This window comes from Pseudorca crassidens, chromosome 10 (genome assembly GCF_039906515.1).
Source record: "Pseudorca crassidens isolate mPseCra1 chromosome 10, mPseCra1.hap1, whole genome shotgun sequence".
Classification (NCBI taxonomy): domain Eukaryota; kingdom Metazoa; phylum Chordata; class Mammalia; order Artiodactyla; family Delphinidae; genus Pseudorca; species Pseudorca crassidens.
The window spans coordinates 40,234,830-40,253,289 of NC_090305.1; the positions used below are offsets into that span (position 1 = coordinate 40,234,830).

Here is an 18,460-nt window from a genome sequence, read left to right on the forward strand (position 1 = left end):
TATTCAGTCATCATTTACTGAGTGTGTGGAGCCCTGACTCAGGGTTTTTATACCTATCACTGCAATGCTTATTTCTTCCCAGTAGGTTTTGTAGTTTGAGTAGACTGCCTTTAATAATTATAAGACGAGGGACTTCCCTGGTGGTCCAGTGGCTAAGACTCCACGCTCCCAATGCAGGGGGCACGGGTTTGATCCTTGGTCAGGAAATTAGATCCCGAATGCCACAACGAAGATCCCGAGTGCTGCAATTAAGAGCCGGCGCAGCCAATCAATCAATCAATCAATAAAATTGAATAAATAAATAAAATAATAAGACGGAACCTTTATATATATTTTTTTTTATTTTTATTTTTTTGCGGTATGCAGGCCTCTCACTGTTGTGGCCTCTCCCGTTGCGGAGCAACAGGCTCCAGATGCGCAGGCTCAGCGGCCATGGCTCACAGGCCCAGCCGCTCCGCGGCATGTGGGATCTTCCCTGACCAGGGCGCAAACCTGTGTCCCCTGCATCGGCAGGCGGACTCTCAACCACTGTGCCACCAGGGAAGCCCAAGACGGAACCTTTAGATTTCATTGGTAAAATGAGTTAGGAGGTCTCTGTATGTAATAACTATATTTCTGTGGTATTGTCATGGTGTTGACACTGTTTAATAAGGAGCAAGCTTAGTATCATCCTTCAGCCAGGCACTCTGAGTGACTTTTTCTTTCAAAAAGGAATTTTTTTGTTTAGTACAAAAGTAATTGTATCTATAAAGAATACTTCAAACTGAGGGGTTTAAGATGTGTAGAATACAGAATCCGAGCTCTTGAGGAGCTTTAAACTTTTGCAAGATGCAGTTTAGATTATAAAATGTAAAATACAAAAGTGATGGAGAGGAATTTGAAGGAGTCTGTGAAGATGAGATAGAATATTAGGGACAATTTTATGGGGTGTGTGGCACCACACCTAAATGTCTTGGTTGGATTTGAGTAGCTGACAAAGAATATTCCAGGTGGGAGACATGGGGCCAGGTAGGCCATGGAAAGTCAGAGGCCTGGATATATAGCCCTTGAAAGCCTGTTTGTCCTAAAGTGTTGTGAGGACCACAGATTGTTGGCTTGTGGCTGTGTTTGGGTTGCAAGATGATTAAAGAATTTTTTTTTTTTTTTTTTTTTTGGCAGTACACGGGCCTCTCACTGTTGTGGCCTCTCCCGTTGCGGAGCACAGGCTCCGGATGCGCAGCCTCGGTGGCCATGGCTCACGGGCCCAGCCGCTCCGCGGCATGTGGGATCCTCCTGGACCGGGGCACGAACCCGTGTCCCCTGCATCGGCAGGCATACTCTCAACCACTGCGCCACCAGGGAAGCCCAAGAATTTTAAAAAATTAGTAGCCAACATACTAATATTGAAAAATTTCAAATAAGAAATCTGGTCTTTAGGGTTTTCTTGAAAAATCAGAAGATCCAGCAGCACTGGGCTAGCATTCCTATGTGAGGACTATGGCCAGAGCTGAGTGGTGGCTGCTCTTTGGACTCTCCGCCCCCTTCAGTTGGCCAACAGCCCTTATCCCATTCCCTGTGGTCTCTGTGATACCAGGGCCCAGGGTCAGCTGCCATTTATTGTGGTGGCTGAGATGTTCTTGCCTTCTGAAGGTAGAGTTCAGAGGAAGGTCAAATATTTCTCGTACCCTTGTAAATTTCTCTCAAAAGTGGGAAGATGGAAGATAAAAAAGGCTACATGTTTCAAGAAAAATGGGAGAGTGCTGATTTCTTTGTGGAGATGAAAATATTCTTCTTACCTCTTTACTTTGGAAACATGATGTGTCTCTGTCAGAATAATCTGATGGACTTCAGACACTTATACCCTGCCCAGGCCCCATATGGTGGCATTTGAGTTTTGGTGTCTGTGGTGGTGAAGAGCTTGGGCCCTGGAGTCAGTCAGGGAGGGAGCCCTGGCTCTTACACTCACTAGTCTGTGATCTTGAGCCAATTACTTTACATCTCTACATGTCATTTCCTCCCGTGTAATAATAGTACCTTCCTATTTCATTGTAGTGTGGGAAAATGAAGTGAAATTATTTATTATATAGAACACTTAGTCCAGGGGCTGGCACATGTTAATATTCAGTGTTAGCTATGTAAATATAAAACCAAGAAAAAGGCAATTTCTACTTCTAACTTGGGGTTGTAGTAAATTGTGATAAGAAAATGGTTTGGGGAGTTTCTGAACCTCAGTTGTTTGTATTTGTTTGTTAATTTAGCTAGTGCTTCTTGAGCTGTAGGCACTGTTCTGTGTTCAGTGAACAAGGCCCCGACCTTCACATTGTTTACAATCTGACAGTGGAGATAGATAAGCCAGCAATTGCAATATAGTGCGGTATTTGGAGTAGAAGATCTTACAGTAAGTTCAGTGATCCTCTGGTTTCATCTTTTGTGGCAATTTTAGTGTTAGAAAAGGTACCAGACAGGGCAGACAGAGTACTTGGTGATGGTGAGCCCTGTTCATAGGAGCATGGCACTGCAAGTGGTCCACCATCTTTCCTTCTTCACTTAGATCATCGTTTATGGAGCAGCTACCATTGATAAGGCAGAAAAAAGGGAAAGAGAAGCCTTTCTCTGGATAAAGAAAGCTCTTATCCTCTGCCTGCCTCCCTGCTCTGCCCCCAGTCTGTGCTGGGAGAGAGAGAAGTTAAGAGGGACCAACCCAACCAATATCTGGGGTGGGGGGAAAGATACTTTTCCTCCTCATCCCCACGGACTTGAAAACAAAAAGCTCAGCAGAGAACCCTACCAGTTTTGAACTTTGGAGCCGCTGCTGGAACCAGGAAAATCTTTCAGAATTTAACTTATTTTTATTTCATGATGTTAATACGATGTACCATTAAAAATTAGTACTTTGTTGCATGTCTAAGAAATAATTTTAAATGCATGAAAGAAAACCAATGTGACAACTTATATTTATTTAAAATAATTCCTGTGGATTGCTTTGCTTTTATAATTAAACTTTTTTTTTTTTTTTTTAAGTAGAAATACAGTGCTGTGGGAGAAAGAAGAAGGGAGATGAATTCTTCTTGGGTTTGAGAAGGTGTGTGGCTTGGAAGGACTTGGCAGAGAACTTGATCAGGAGACTTGGGGGAGAGTATGCTGCGGTCAGACTGAGCAGAAGAGGCCAAGGGCAGTTGAGGCAATGGCATACACTGGAGAGCCTCTGGAGAAGAGTTTGGGGCTATGGTGCAGGGATTTGGAGTGTACTGAATGATTGATTTTTCTGGCAGAAAATCAGAGAGCATAGAATAATGTTTCTGGAGTCGTTCTGTGAATAACTTTGGAAGTGGGTGCGTCTCTGGAGAGAGGGGTAAGTGTTTATTATTTCTAGGGTCTCTGGCCCACTCTTCCTTCCTCAGAGCATTCTCTGCTTTTTGGAGAAAGCCCCTCTTGGAGAGGAAGAAGAGCCCACTTACCACCCCAGAAACCAAATGGGCCGGTGTGCTAGCTCCCTTCTCTGATGGGCCTGTGTGGGTATAGGATTCAGGCTCCACTAGTTGGCTGCTCAGTGCTTGGAGGCTGGGTTCTGAGGAGGCTACTGGAGGGCGAGTGGAGGGCAATGGCTGTATGCTGACCAGATGTCTGTGTTGTAGACCCAGGCTGTGCCTCTTGCTGCCAGCCCTGGAGTGCCCGTGGTATGGGCCCATCTTCCAAACCTGGCCCTATAGTCCCTGCCACTCCAGTTTTCTGAGCCTTTGATGTTTCTTCCACTACATTCCTTTTGGCTACAGACAGCCAGACTTGGTTTCTGTTCTAGCAACCCAAGAACCCTGTCTAATATACCCCCTGGGTCGTTTTTTAAGGTAACCTCCTTACTAATCCAGTGTACCAGACAGATGTCTGTGTCTTGAGTCAGAATTTTCATTTATTTATTTTTCTGGGAGAGCTTTTCCGTTTTATTTATGGAGCAGACTTTAACATCCCCCCTCCCTTTTTTGTGGTAAAAATTTTTTCATGCTAAAGTTTGTAAAATTTAAATGGCCAAAAAATAATCCAGTCAAATTAGAGCAAATGTAACTAACACTGACCTGAACTGATATTTTTATGAAACGCTTACCAGCATCATACCCTCCTACCCTTGATGCTTATGGTTTCTCTTTTTAGAGTTGACCTATAGAATATTTGGGAATGTGTGATTTTTTTTTTTTTTTTTGCGGTACGCGGGCCTCTCACTGTTGTGGCCTCTCCCGCTGCAGAGCACAGGCTCCAGACGCGCAGACTCAGTGGCCATGGCTCACGGGCCCAGCCGCTCCGCGGCATGTGGGATCTTCCCGGACCGGGGCACAAACCCGTGTCCTCTGCATCGGCAGGCAGACTCTCAACCACTGCGCCACCAGGGAAGCCCCATGAGAATGTGTGAATTTTTAATATTTTAAAACTTATGGGTGTCAAGGTTCAGATAAAAAATGAATTTTAAAAATGCAAGCTTATGAAAACTGTAGGATGCTTCTTTTTTATTTTTTAATAAATTTATTTATTTGCAGCTGCGTTGGGTCTTCATTGCTGCGCACGGGCTTTCTCTAGCTGCAGTGAGCTGGGGCTATTCTTTGTTGTGGTATGCGGGCTTCTCATTGCCATGGCTTCTCTTGTGGAGCACGGGCTCTAGGGCGCGTGGGCTTCAGTAGTTGTGGGTCGTGGGCTCTAGAGTGCAGGCTCAGTAGTTGTGGCACACGGGTCCAGTTGCTTTGCAGCATGTGGGATCTTCCCAGACCAGGGCTCAAACCTGTGTCCCCTGCATTGGCAGGAGGATTCTTAACCACTGCGCCACCAGGGAAGCCCTGTAGGATGCTTCTTAAAATGCACATCGTAACCAAGTTCTATATTGGTTAACAAGAATTTATTGAGTCCTTACTTTATACAAAGCACTATTCTAGGTGCAGTGATGATTTTTAAAACTGTGGACATGTTCCCTAGTCTCCAGGAAGATACTTTTCTAAACTGATGAATTAAATTTCCTTTAGCCATTTCAGTACAGTTGAACATGTGGCTACTGTGGGTCTTGTGTGGGGTCAGATAGAAAAATTGAAAAGGCAAGACTTAACAGTACTTGGAGCAAATAGAAAAATATGTAGGAAATTCCCTGGTGGTCCAGTGGTTAGGACTTGGCGCTTTCACTGCTGGGGCCCAGGTTCAATCCCTGGTTGGGGAACTAAGATCCCACAAGCTGCGAGGTACCTCCAAAAAAAAAAAAGAGCTGTGTTTTGGAGGTACATCAGGTTGGAGGCAAAATACTGAAAGAGTCAATCTTGGGCTTTAAGAAATGGATGGAATTTAGATAGATAGGAAGGAGGGGAAAGGATATGTTAGGAGAAGGGGGCTCACTATGATTGGGGTTGGGAATGAGCTTGTTGCATGCTCGAGACTGAGCTCCTGAGCCTGGTGTGGGGCTAGTGGTGTGGCAGGGTGAAGGGGGAGGTTTATGGTGTAGAACCTTGATTTCAGAGGATGAGGACTTTGGTTTGATCCCACAGTGGGGAACCATAATTGTCCTTCAAAGGGTTGTTGTGGAAAGGCTTGAGATTGGAATGTAGGATAAACGCTGGGCTTTTCACCACAAGGAACTGTTGGGAGAATGCTACTCTGTGCTAGAATTGAGAGCCATAGCAGCAGGGGAATGAAGTGAAGGACTGAAGTAGGAGGAGTTGCAATCAAAGGAATGGACAGATTTAGTGAAGGATGGTATGTTAAAGATGAAGGGGGGTTTGTTTTTGTTTTTAATATTTATTTATTATTGGCTGTGTCAGGTCCTAGCTGCGGCATGCGGGATCCTTCGCTGTGGTGTGCGGGCTCCAGAGTGTACAGGCTCTCTGGTTGTGGCGCACGGTCTTAGTAGTTGAGGCAAGTGGGCTTAGTTGCCCCGTGGCATGTGGGATCCTAGTTCCCCGATCAGGGATCGAACCTGTGTGCCCTGCATTGGAAGGCAGATTCTCAACCACTGGGCCACCAGGGAAATCCCTGAAGGGGGTTTTGGTTAAAGAGGACTTTAAAATTTTGATCCTGGGTGACAGGAAAAATGGAAATTTAGAAGAGAGGTTGGTTTTGGAGAGAAGATGAGACTTTGGTTTTTGTCATGTCAAATTGGAAGTAATGCAGTGAACTGATGTTGTGGGATTAGAGGAGTGAGAAGTCAAGACTATGGGTAGAGAGTTGAGTGTCAGGGACTTAGATGGGGAGAATGGAGAGTCAGCATAAGAGAAAATGCACAAGGAGAAAAGCTGAGGGCAGGGCCTGAGCCTGGGGCCCCATAGCAGCCAGAGAGGGAGGAGAACATTTCAGAAGGGAATGGTGGGCGATAGTGTCAGACCTAGAGCAGTCAAATAGTGTGAACGTGAGATGGAGTAATGGAATGAACGATGGCTCTCGAAAGCTGTTCCAGTAAAATGGTAAGATGGACTCATAGATTTGGGTTGATTAGGACAGGTTTTAGGAAAGAAATGCACTTTCTACTGAGACTGGAGGGTGGATAAAAGAAAAAAACCTAGGGACCTCCCTGGTGGTCCAGTGGCTAAGACTCTGGACTCCCAATGCAGGGGGCCTGGGCTTGATCCCTGGTCAGGGAACTAGATCCCGCGTGCTGCAATTAAGAGTTTGCATGCTGCAAGTAAAGATCCCGCATGCCGCAGCTAAAGATTCTCCACTCAGCAACAAAGATCCCATGTGCCTCAACTAAAAAGACCCAGTGCGGCCAAATAAAGGAAAAGAAAAAGAAAAGAAAAAAGGAAACAAACCTAGAGCCTGAATTATACTGATGCGAATTTGAGAAAACTCCTTCCAGATGACCCCATCCTTCTGAGAAAGAGAAGTGAAGTATATTTACTGGAAGTGGTCTGGTGATAGGAATTTGAGAGGCAAGAAGTCTGGCAGAGTTGCAGTGGTTTGGTTGGGATTGAAATGATAGTTTCTAAGGTTGGGGGTTGAATGGTATGTATCCTTAGAAACAGTTGTGGGCCTACTGTGTATAGAGCACCATGGAGGGTAAACTATGAGCAGGAGAGACACTTGTAGAACTCTGGTAACTTATAATCTATTGGGCTCAAAAGAGGATAGAGTTGATGGTGTTTAACTTTTGTATGTTTCCTTATCCCTTTTCACATAGGAGCTGGAGAGGGGAAGGGGAACAGTGGAGATGTTCCAAGGTCTGGGACTGATTTGGGAGTATCGTGTAAGATCAGAAGAGTGGGAGGCTTAGAGTCAGTTTTTTCATCTGTGAAATGGGAATAAGTCGTGCCTAATTCCTATAGTTGCTATGAAACCTGAGTGAAGAAAGATAGATAAAGTGCCTCCCGGTCCATCTTGAGCACTCAGGAATTGTTAGCCATTGTTACTAAGGCCTGAATCACAATGGTCAACAGATAGTTGTAAGTATTGTAAGAAAACCCTTTCCCGAAGGCTTTAGGCTACAGAGGAGTGACTAGTGCTGAATTGGGAAGTTGGAAACAGCGGCAAAGAAGTAAATCTGGGTATTGAAGGGTGAGTAGAATTTTGTTGTCATTACATTAATGCAAATTGTGCAGGCATAAAAAAAGTCAGATCCTGATCATGACAGCCTAACACAGCTGCACAAAGATAGACTTCGGTGTGGACTGTGATCCAAAAATATAGGAACTGGGAAAGAAAGGACTTAATGCATAAATGGAGCTGTGTGGGTTTACTTTGAAAGGGCTTTATATGGATGGAGGTAGGACCTAAGTTTATAGAATCTTTAAATTTGTAGAAGTAAACTAAGACCTGGTCTTTCTAGTCACTTCAGGGAGATAAGGGACCTGAAACCAGAAGGGTGTTCATACCCGTCTACTGTGATATTTCTGGTAAAATAATGTACAGAGGTAGAAAGAATATAAATTTCTTTTGACAGATCCACAAAAGGAGTTAAATGAGTGGAATGGAGAAATTTGAATAAAGATATGTTTCTAAAACTGACTCCCCACACTAGCATTCAAAACAAAACACAACAAAGCAGGTGGAATGAGAGGCTGTGATACAATTATAGGAGCATAATCTGTACCAACTTCAGCAGCATCTGTTGCTCATTGTCACCCTTAGCTGCAGCTGATCATGCATCCGGAGGTAGCATGTGTGTATTGTGGGAAGAAGTTGAATTTATCAGAAACATGGATTTTTTGGGCATATTTTGAATACCAAAGCGAAATATTTTTGAAGGCAGTTTTATTAGTTTTCTTCCATTGTAAAGATATTTCACACTCACTGTAGCAAATGTGGGAAAAACACCCCCTCTTTTGAGCCCACTAAATTATAAATTACCAGAGTTCTAATGTGTCTCTCATAGTTTATTCTCCATGGTGCTCTTCACATAGTAGGCCCACAGTTGTTGTGCGGATAAATACCATTCAACCTCCAAATAATTTCTTCTAAAACATAAGGAGGAAATTCTTTTCTTTAATCATTATGGTTTTTTAGTTTTTATAACTTTGTGCTTTATTTAAATACAATTTTATAATCTGTTTTTTCCTGTATAATAAACATTTTTTATAATCTGAACTCTGCATACACATTTTAATGTTTATGTACCCATTGAGTGGATGAAAAATTTACTTAAATGTTCCACTCTTGTTGTAAATGACATTGTTAAATCACAAAAGAAGATAATATTTGGCAACTGTAATAATTATTGGCTTATCTTTCTCCAGTCTCATGAAGTACACATTTTTTTGGAATATGGCAACCAACCATCTTAAAGAATTACCACCCTCCGTTTACCACCCTCTTCCCCTAGTGCTCATTAATAAGAAGCAAATGTGAGATTAGTGAAAAGAGTGGTGGTATTTTACAGGTTTCACAAATCTCTTTAATGTCTGAATTAATTGAAGATAGCTGGGTTTTCATTACTGCATTCAGAATCTTTCAATATAAGTATCTGAAGAAAATTGAGTCTCACACAGAGTATGTAGTGAGTTATTTTGCAGAATGTTCCTTAACTTGTGTCTAATGGTGGTTTCTCATGATTAGATTGAGGTCATGCATTTTTGGCAATAATATCACAGAAGTGATGTGCCCTTGTCATTGCATCATATCAAAGGGTACATGATGGGGACTTCCCTGATGGCACAGTGGTTAAGAATCCACCTGCCAATGCGGGGGACATGGGTTCGATCCCTGGTCTGGGAAGATTCCACATGCTGCAGAGCAACTAAGCCAGTGTGCCACAACTACTGAGCCCACAGGCCACAACTACTGAAGCCCGCGCGCCTAGAGCCCATGCTCTGCAACAAGAGAGGCCACTGCAAGGAAAAGCCCGTGCACCGCAGCGAAGAGTAGCCCCCGCTCGCTGCAACTAGAGAAAGTCTGTGCGCAGCAATGAAGACCCAACACAGCCAAAAATAAATAAATAAATAAAAATAAATCAATAAAAGACAAAACCACCATAAAAAAAAAGGGTACATGATGTCAGTGTGTCTTATTACTGGTGATATTAACCTTGATTGCTTGGTTAAGGTGAGGTCTTTCTGGTTTCTGCACTGTAACATGTTTTTTCTTGTGATGAGAACTTTTAAGATTTACTCTCTTAGAAACTTTCAAATATATAATACAATATTGTTAACTGTAGTCACCATCCTGTACATTACATCCCTAGAACTTATTGATATTTCTCTTAAAACTGAAAGTTTGGGGAGTTCCCTGGTTGCCTAGTGGTTAGCCACGTAGTTCCCTGGTAGCTTTCACTGCTGTGGTCTGGGTTCAATCCCTGGTCGGTGAACCGAGATCCCACAAGCCATGCAGCGTGGCAAAAAAACCCCCCCAAAATCCGAAAGTTTGTACCTTTTGACCATGGGCACACCACCCCACCCCCACCTTTGTCAGCCACCAATCTGTTCTCTGTTTTTATGAGTTCAGTTTTTTTAGATTTCACCTATAATCGAGATCATACAGTATTTGTCTCTCTCTGTCTTATTTCACAAAGCATAATTCCCTGAGGTTCCATCAGTGTTACAAAGAGCAGGGTTTCCTTTTAATGGCTGAATAATATTCCATTGTGTGTGGGGGTGTGTATCACATTTTTTTTTCTCATTCATCCATTCATGGACTCTTAGTTTGTTTCTATGTCTTGGCCATTGTAAATAATGCGGCATTGAACACGGGTGTGCAGGTATCTCTCAAGATAGTGATTTTGTTTGCGTGGGATATATACCCAGAAATGGGATTGTTGGATCATATGGTAGTTCTATCTTTAATTTTTCGAGGAACCTCCATACTGTTTTCCATAGTGGTTAAACCAATTTACATTCCCACCAGCAGTGCACAAAGTTCCCTTTTCTCCATATCCAGTACTTGTTATCTCTTGTCTTTTTAGTGACAGCCATTCTGACAGGTCTGAACTGATATCTCATTGTGGTTTTGACTTGCATTTCCCTGATAATTAGTGATTAGTGATGTTTTCTTGATGATTAGCACCTTTTAACGTACCTGTTGGCCATTTGGATGTCACCTTGAAAAAAATGTTTATTTAGTTCCTCTTCCTGTTTTTAAAATCAGATCTTTTATTGCTGTTGAGTTGTATGACTTCTTTATATATTTTGGATATTACCCCTTATCAGATATATGATTTTTTAAAAATATTTATTTGGCTGCACTGGGTCTTAGTTGTTGCATGCGGGACCTAGTTCCCTGACCAGGGATTGAACCTGGGCCCGCTGCATTGGGAGCGTGGAGTCTTAACCATTGGACCACCAGGGAAGTCCCCAGATACATGATTTACAAGTATTTTCTCCCATTGAATAGATCACCTTTTCATTTTGTTGATGATTTCTTTTGCTGTGCAGAAGCTTTTTAGTTTGATATAGTCCCATTTGTTTATTTTTGCATTTGTTGCCTTTATTTTTGGTATCTAATCTAAAAAATCATCACTAAGATTGATGCGAAGGAGCTACCCCCTATGTTTTCTTCTAGGAGTTTTATGGTTTCAGATCTTATGTTCAAATCTTTAATCCATTTTTGAGTTGATTTTTGTGTATGGGGTAAGATGGTAGCCCAGTTTTATTCTTTTGCATGTGGCTCTCCAGTTTTCTCAACACCATTTATTGAAGAGACTATCCTTACCCCATTGTATATTCTTGGCTCCTTTGTCATTAATTGGCCATAAATGCAGGGGTTTATTTCTGTACTTTGTATTCTTTCCTGTTGATCTGTGTCTGTTTTGATGCCAGTACCATATTCTTTTGATTACTATAGCTTTGTAATATAGTTTGAAATTGGAAGCATGATGCCTCCAGCTTTGTTCTTCTTTCTCAAGATTGCTTTGGCTATTTGGAGTCTTTTGTGGTTTCATACACATTTTAGGATTGTTGTTTTCTATTGCTGTGAAAAGTGCCATTGGAATTTTAATAGGCATTGCATTGAATCTGTAGATTGCTTTGGGTAATATGGACATTTTAACAATATTCTTCTAATCCTTGAGCATGGAATAACTGTCCATTTATTTGGGTCTTCTTCAGTTTCTTTCTTTTTCTTTTTTGGCTGCATTGGTTCTTCATTGCTGCACTCAGGCTTTCTCTAGTTGTGGTGAATGGGGGCTAGTCTTTATTGTGGTGTACAGCCTCCTCATTGCAGTGGCTTCTCTTGTTGCAGAGCACGGGTTCTAGGTGTGTGGGCTTCAGTAGTTGTGGCACACAGACTCAGTAGTTGTGGCTCACAGGCTCTAGAGCGCAGGTTCAGTAGTTGTGCACGGGCTTAGTTGCTCCGTGGCATGTGGGATCTTCCTGGACTAGGGCTTGAACCCATATTCCCTGCATCAGCAGGCGGATTCTTAACCACTGTGCCACCAGAGAAGCCCTTCTTCAGTTTCTTGTAGTTTTTATCTCCTTAGTTAAATTATTCCTAGGTATTTTATTCTTTTTGATGCAATCATAAATGGGATTTTTTTCTTAATTTCTCTTTCTGATAGTTCATTGTTAGTGTATAGAAATGCAACTGATTTTTATCTATTGATTTTGGACCCTACAACTTTACTGAATTTGTTTAACTTTGGTGGATAGAGTGTTCTGTAAGGTCATGTCATTTGCAAATAGTGACAGTTTTTCTTCTTCCTTTCCGACTTGGATGCTTTTTATTTCTTTTTCTTGCCTAATTGCTCTGGCTAGGATTCCCAGTACTATTTTGAAAATAAGTGGTGAGAGTAGACATCCTTGTCTTGTTTCTGATCTTAAAATAAAAGCTTTCAGTTTTTTGGCCTTCAGTATGATGTTATCTGTGAGTTTGTCATATGTGTCCTTTATTATGTTGAGGTATGTTTCCTCTATACCCACTAAGTTGAGCTTTTTTTTTTTTTTTTTTTTTCGCGGTATGCGGGCCTCTCACTGTTGTGGCCTCTCACGTTGCAGAGCACAGGCTCCGGATGCACAGGCTCAGCAGCCATGGCTCACGGGCCCAGCTGCTCCACGGCACGTGGAATCTTCCCGGACCGGGGCACGAACCTGTGTCCCCTGCCTCAGCAGGTGGACTCTCAACCACTGCGCCACCAGGGAAGCCCCTCATTGAGCGTTTTTATCATAAATGATGTTGAATTTTGTCAGAAGCTTTTTCTGCATCTATTGAGATGATTATATAAATTTTTATCCTTCATTTTGTTAATGTGATGTATCGCATTCATCGATATGCAGACGTTGAACTATCCTTGCATCCTTGGAATAAATCCTGCTTAATCACTGTGTATAAAATATTATTTTTTAAAAAACTTTGAGGGACTTCCCTGGCAGTCCAGTGGTTAAGACTCTGCCTTCCAGTGTAGGGGGTGCAGGTTCAATCCCTGGTCAGACAGCTAAGGTCCCACATGCCTTGGGGCCAAAAAACCAGAAAACATAAAACAGTAGCAATATTGTAACAAATTCAATAAAGACTTTTAAAGTGGTCCACATCAAAAAATCTAAAATAAATAAATAGCAGTAAAACAAACAAACAAAACAAAAAAAACTTTGAAATGATTAGCCTCAGAATGGTACCTCAGTAATAATATTAGAAAATGTCATTGCATAAGACACAATAAGGTAAATAATTAACATCATCAAGCCATCATATTTTTGTTTCTTATTTCAGTTTCATCCAGTTTTCTTGGCATAGACTCCTCTTTCATGAATCAGACAACTCCCTGCTATGGTCAGTTTCATCTTTTTCATCATCTTTTGACGTGGATGGTACAGCTGTGGTTTGAGAAATCATGTCTTCTAACCTTCCTTTTTTAAGGAAACAATTCATTTTTAAATCTAAAAAAGTTATTATAGACACATTTTCTTTCATTTGGGAATAAAATGTTGTTACAGGCATAAAATGTTAAAATAGCAGTTTTAGATAAAATTTTAAAATTTAGAAAAGTTTAAAAAATTTAAAAACATTGCAAAATAAAACAAAATGTACTGCTTGTGTTTTTGTGTAGGCATAAGCAAAGCTTCAGAATTGAAATTATCGATATGTATATTAGACAATATTCAGTTTATAGGAATAGCATGTGTAAGTGATGATAGCTGGTAAGAGTGCAGAACTGAGATGAAACTGAGTTAATCTCTGAAAAACGTATTTGTACCCTAAACCTGTTATCTTAGAAAATTCCAGATAACACAAGACTATACAAGCACACATTCCATTAGTTGTCAGAGTGATGGCATGTAGCCTCTGGAAAACTCCACTGTATACACCTGAGAGAATAAGAGTGGAAAAGGCAGATAACATCTTAGTATTAATATGAAAATAGTACCGGCCCCTCAGAGGCCTGTGGCCCTTCAGGAGTCTTTGAGAACTGCTGCACTAAGTGACTGTAACTGCAGCCGGATGTGAAACTCTGATGGGAGGAAGGGCATTGTTATTAGTCAAGTGCTTTTTTGCCTGGTACTGTGTTAGGAGCTTTACAAGATATAATCTCATTTAATCAAAGTCTTTGTAAGGACTTTGGCAGTGAAATATGAGGATGTGGATCTGGAGTGAGATGGGGAGTCATTAGAGGGTTTTGAGCAGAAGAAGGATATGATCTGAGTTTTTTTTTTTTTTTTTTTTTGTGGTACACGGGCCTCTCACTGTTGTGGCCTCTCCCGTCGCGGAGCACAGGCTTCGGACACGCAGGCTCAGCGGCCATGGCTCACGGGCCCAGCCGCTCCGCGGCATGTGGGATCTTCCCGGACCGGGGCACGAACCCGTGTCCCCTGCATCGGCAGGCGGACTCTCAACCACTGCGCCACCAGGGAAGCCCATGATCTGAGTTTAAAAGGGGTTTCCCTTCTTTCTGTGTTGAGAATAGCCTATGTCAGCAAAGGGGCAATGATGGGAGCAGAGAGACCAGTTAGGGAGCTGCTACTTTAATCAAAGTAAGAGCTAAGGATTGCTTAGATCAGGATGCTGGCAGAGGAGGTGGTATGAGGTCACAATTGGATTATATTTGAAGGTGAGATTTTGTTAATTGGTTGAGTGTGAAATGGGAGTTGGGTCAAGGATGGCCCTAAGGTTTTTGACCAAAGTAACTGGAAGGGTGGAGCTGCCATTTCCTGGGATGGAGAAGACTACTGAAGGAGCAGGTTTGGGATGGGGAGAAATAGCTGTACATAGAAATTGGTGTTCAGGGGAGAAGTATGGGTTAGAGATATAAATTTGGAAGTTGTCAGCCTGTCAGTGGTATTTTAAGTCACAAGCCTGGACAAGATCACAAAGAGTGTGTAGGTATAGAAGAGAAGACAACTTGAGGACCAAGTCCCTCAGCACTGCATGATTTAGAGGCAAGGAGTTAAAGAAAGAGTAGCACGCAAGGGGGCAACAAAACCAGAAGAGTATGTGTCTTGGAAGCCAAGGAAAGATTGATTCAACGCAGAGTGAATGTCACCATGACAAGGCTACTGATGCGTCAAGTGGGATGAAGATTGAGAGTTGACCATTGGAGGTCATTAATTGGTGACCTTGATAAGGGAATGAAATTCTGTTTGTGGTGGGTTCAGGAGAGAATGGGTAAAGGAGAATATACATCGGTTATTGTAGACAATTTTATTGAATAACTTTGCTATAAAGAGGAGCAGTAGATAGACGGGGGATGTAGAGTCGAGAGGGTTTTGTTTTTTCTTAAGGGAGAAATTAAAGCATGTTTCATGATGATGGAAATGATTTGATCTGGGAGAAAGGTAAAATGTTATGGTGCAGAAGAGGGGGGGAGAATTGTTGGAGCAATGTCCTTAAGTAGGGCAGAGAGAAGATCTAATGCACAGGTGGAGGGTTTGATTTTCACCTGGAGCACAGATAGTGCCTCTGTAGTACCAGAAGGAGAGGCAGGGTATGTGGGCGTGGATGTAGGTGGGTAGGTGAATGTAGAGATGGAAACATGTGGGTGTTCTATATTCTCAGCAAAACAAAAACCAAGAGATTGAGGGTGGGGCAATTAAGGGTAATACACAATGTCAAATACAGCTGTGAAAATGGCAAAGAAGCTGCAAAAGGACAGTCTGGGGTAATGTAATATAGCAACAAATTAGCCTACTTGTGAGTTTCACATCTGGTTATCTCAAGTGAATTCTAGGATTAACCATTACAGAACTTCCCATTTTGGTTCAAGGTTCTCACTAAATGAGGTATACTTAAATTTATTTTTTTTTAATTTATTTTATTTTTGGCTGCGTTGGGTCTTCATCGTGGTGCGCAGGCTTCTCATTGCAGTGGCTTCTCTTGTTGCGGAGCACAGGCTCTAGGCGCACAGGCTTCAGTAGTTGTGGCTCGCGGGCTCTAGATTGCAGGCTCAATAGTTGTGGCTCTCAGGCTCTAGAGTGCAGGCTCAGTAGTTGTGGTGCACGGGGCTTAGTTGCTCCGCAGCATGTGGGATCTTTCCGGACCAGGGCTTGAACCCATGTCCCCTGCATTGGCAGGCGGATTCTTATCCACTGTGCTACATGGGAAGCCCTTAAATTTCTTTAAGTTTATTTAAATTTATAACATCTTATCCTCCATGTCAAGGAATATTTTTAAGTGTACTGTCTGATTAGGGTGCAATGTTTTATATGTGCTCCAATGATTAGCTTTCACAGTCAGGTTTTACCCTAGAATTATCCTTGTTTTAATGGTCATATTATAACTTACAGGTTTTTTTATAGGTAATGTATAAAAACGTTAGAAAAATTTATTAATAGGAAATCAAAAGGGTAAAAACAGTTGATTAATCAGGTCTGTTTTATATGCTAATAACACTAATGAAAACAACCATCAGTTATATAAAATATGTTTATTAACTTTTTAAAAAATATTTAAATATTTATTTGGCTGCGCTGGGTCTTAGTTGCTGCTTGCAGGATCTTCGTTGCTGTGTGCAAGATCTTCGTTGGTGGCACGCGGGATCTTTAGTTGCAGGATGCGGGGTCTAGTTCCCTGACCAGGGATGGAACCCGGGCTCCCGGTGCGCGGAGTCTTAATCACTGGACCACCAGGGAAGTCCATAAATGTGTTTATTAACTTTGATATAAAACGCAGATCTGTAAAACCAGTGGCCAAATGATTTCTTTTTTTTTTTTTTGGCCATGCCCCGCAGTTTGTGGGATCTCAGTTCCTGACCAGGGATCGAACCCAGGACACGGCAGTGAAAGCGCCGAATACTAACCACTAGACCACCGGGAACTCCCCCAAATGATTCCTAATGAAGGAAGAAATGCAAACAGATTCATAACTCACATTTTTGTCAAGTCATCCATTCCTAGAACTGTTTAAGGACTTCGCCTAATCAATGATTTTTTTATGCATTTGAAAGTATGTTGCTTAATATTTACTCTTTTGAATGAAATCCAAATTTAGGTTCATTATTAAAGTGTATAATCAAAGTCAAAGCCTTTAAACAGTTAACTTTAGGAGAAGCAGCAAAATAAACAAAAACCAGTGCTGCCTCTTCCATGCTTTTGCAGTTCTTTCTTTGCTCTTGATCCTTAGCATGTCATATATTATCACGGTTTTTTTGTGTTTAAAAATGATGTTGTAGACTGGTGTTATTTCATATGTAAGTTTGAAAAGACAATACATAGATGATTACCCCTTTTTTCTTTTTTCTTTTTTTTTTTTTTTTTTGCGGTACGCGGACCTCTCACTGCTGTGGCCTCTCCCGTTGCAAGCACAGGCTCCGGATGCGCAGGCTCAGCGGCCATGGCTCACGGGCCGAGCCGCTCCGCGGCATGTGGGATCTTCCCGGACCGGGGCACGAACCCGTGTCCCCTGTATCGGCAGGCGGACTCTCAACCACTGCACCACCAGGGAAGCCCCCTTTTTTCTTATTTGGAGAGAATTTTACTGTCTGGCTGAGACCAGGATTTATGGATCTCGTCTTCGTTGGTGTCACCTCTTAAAGGTAGCACAGTGACCATGCTAGGAAAGAGCTGGCTATCCCTGCTGAAGTGATCAGGCTGATCAGCTTACTGTTGCAGTTGTTTCCCTGCCTGCCCCAGCTGTTACATTGTTGTAGGTTGAGTTCTAGTGTCCTTATTAACCTCTTTCTTTTGCATTCTGGATTGATGATCTAGGAGCTTCTTGATAATGATAATTGTCTTGGTTGTGCTCAGGAAGATCACAGCCCTTTCTGCAGAATTGGCACTATATTTTGGACTGAGTAATTCTGAAGCTGGCTGGAGTTAAAGCTCAGACTTCACAGAAAGAGAAAAACAAATATTGTATATTAACGCATATATGTGGAATCTGAAAAAATTGGTGTAGACGATCTTATTTACAAAGCAGAAATAGAGACACAGACCTAGACGTAGACGTACTAGGTATAAAATAGATAACTAATGAGAACTACTGTATACCACAGGGAAGTCTACTCAGTGCTCTGTAGTGAACTAAATGAGAGGGAAATCCAAAAAAGAGGGGATATAGGGACTTCTCTGGTGGTGCAGTGGTTAAGAATCCACCTGCCAATGCAGGGGTCATGGGTTCGAGCCCTGGTCCAGGAAGATCCCACATGCCGCGGAGCAACTAAGCCCATGCGCCACAACTACTGACCCTGTGCGCTAGAGCCCGTGAGCCACAACTACTGAAGCCCACGTGCCTAGAGCCTGTGCTCTGCAACAAGAGAAGCCACTGCAATGAGAAGCCCGTGTACTGTAACAAAGAGTAGCCCCTGCTCACCGCAACTAGAGAAAGCCCGCATGCAGCAACAAAGACCCAACGCAGCCAAAAATAAATAAAATAAAATAATTTAAAAAAACAAGAGGGGATATATGTATACGTATAGCTGATTCACTTTGCTGTACAGTGTAAACTAACACAATATTGTAAAGCAACTATACTCCAATAAAAAAAAAAAAAGCTCAAACTTTACCAGAAGAATCATGTGTACAGGCAAAGCTTTTCCCTGGTTCCCTGGGAGTTCAGAACTGGAAGCTGTCATCTAATTCCACCCATAGGCATTATGCTGACAGACAAAGAAATAGAAGACTGATTAAAAAAAAATGTCTATACACATTTTAAGATATGGCAGGCAAATTGT

The 18,460-nt window shown here is 42.0% G+C and overlaps 1 protein-coding gene across 3 annotated transcripts in view; it reads left to right on the forward strand.

Annotated features, from left to right (window-relative positions):
• Nucleotides 1-18,460, forward strand: part of NUDT3 (nudix hydrolase 3) — a 107,756-nt gene that overhangs the window by 11,723 nt on the left and 77,573 nt on the right. The window contains exon 2 of one of the 3 annotated variants that reach the window (XM_067753275.1): nt 13,069-13,128. The exons of the other annotated variants lie outside the window; for them this stretch is intronic. Coding sequence (XP_067609376.1) covers nt 13,126-13,128 — 3 coding nt within the window. The 5' untranslated portion in view covers nt 13,069-13,125. The remainder of the gene's footprint in view (nt 1-13,068; nt 13,129-18,460) is intronic. 3 annotated transcript variants of the gene reach the window in all.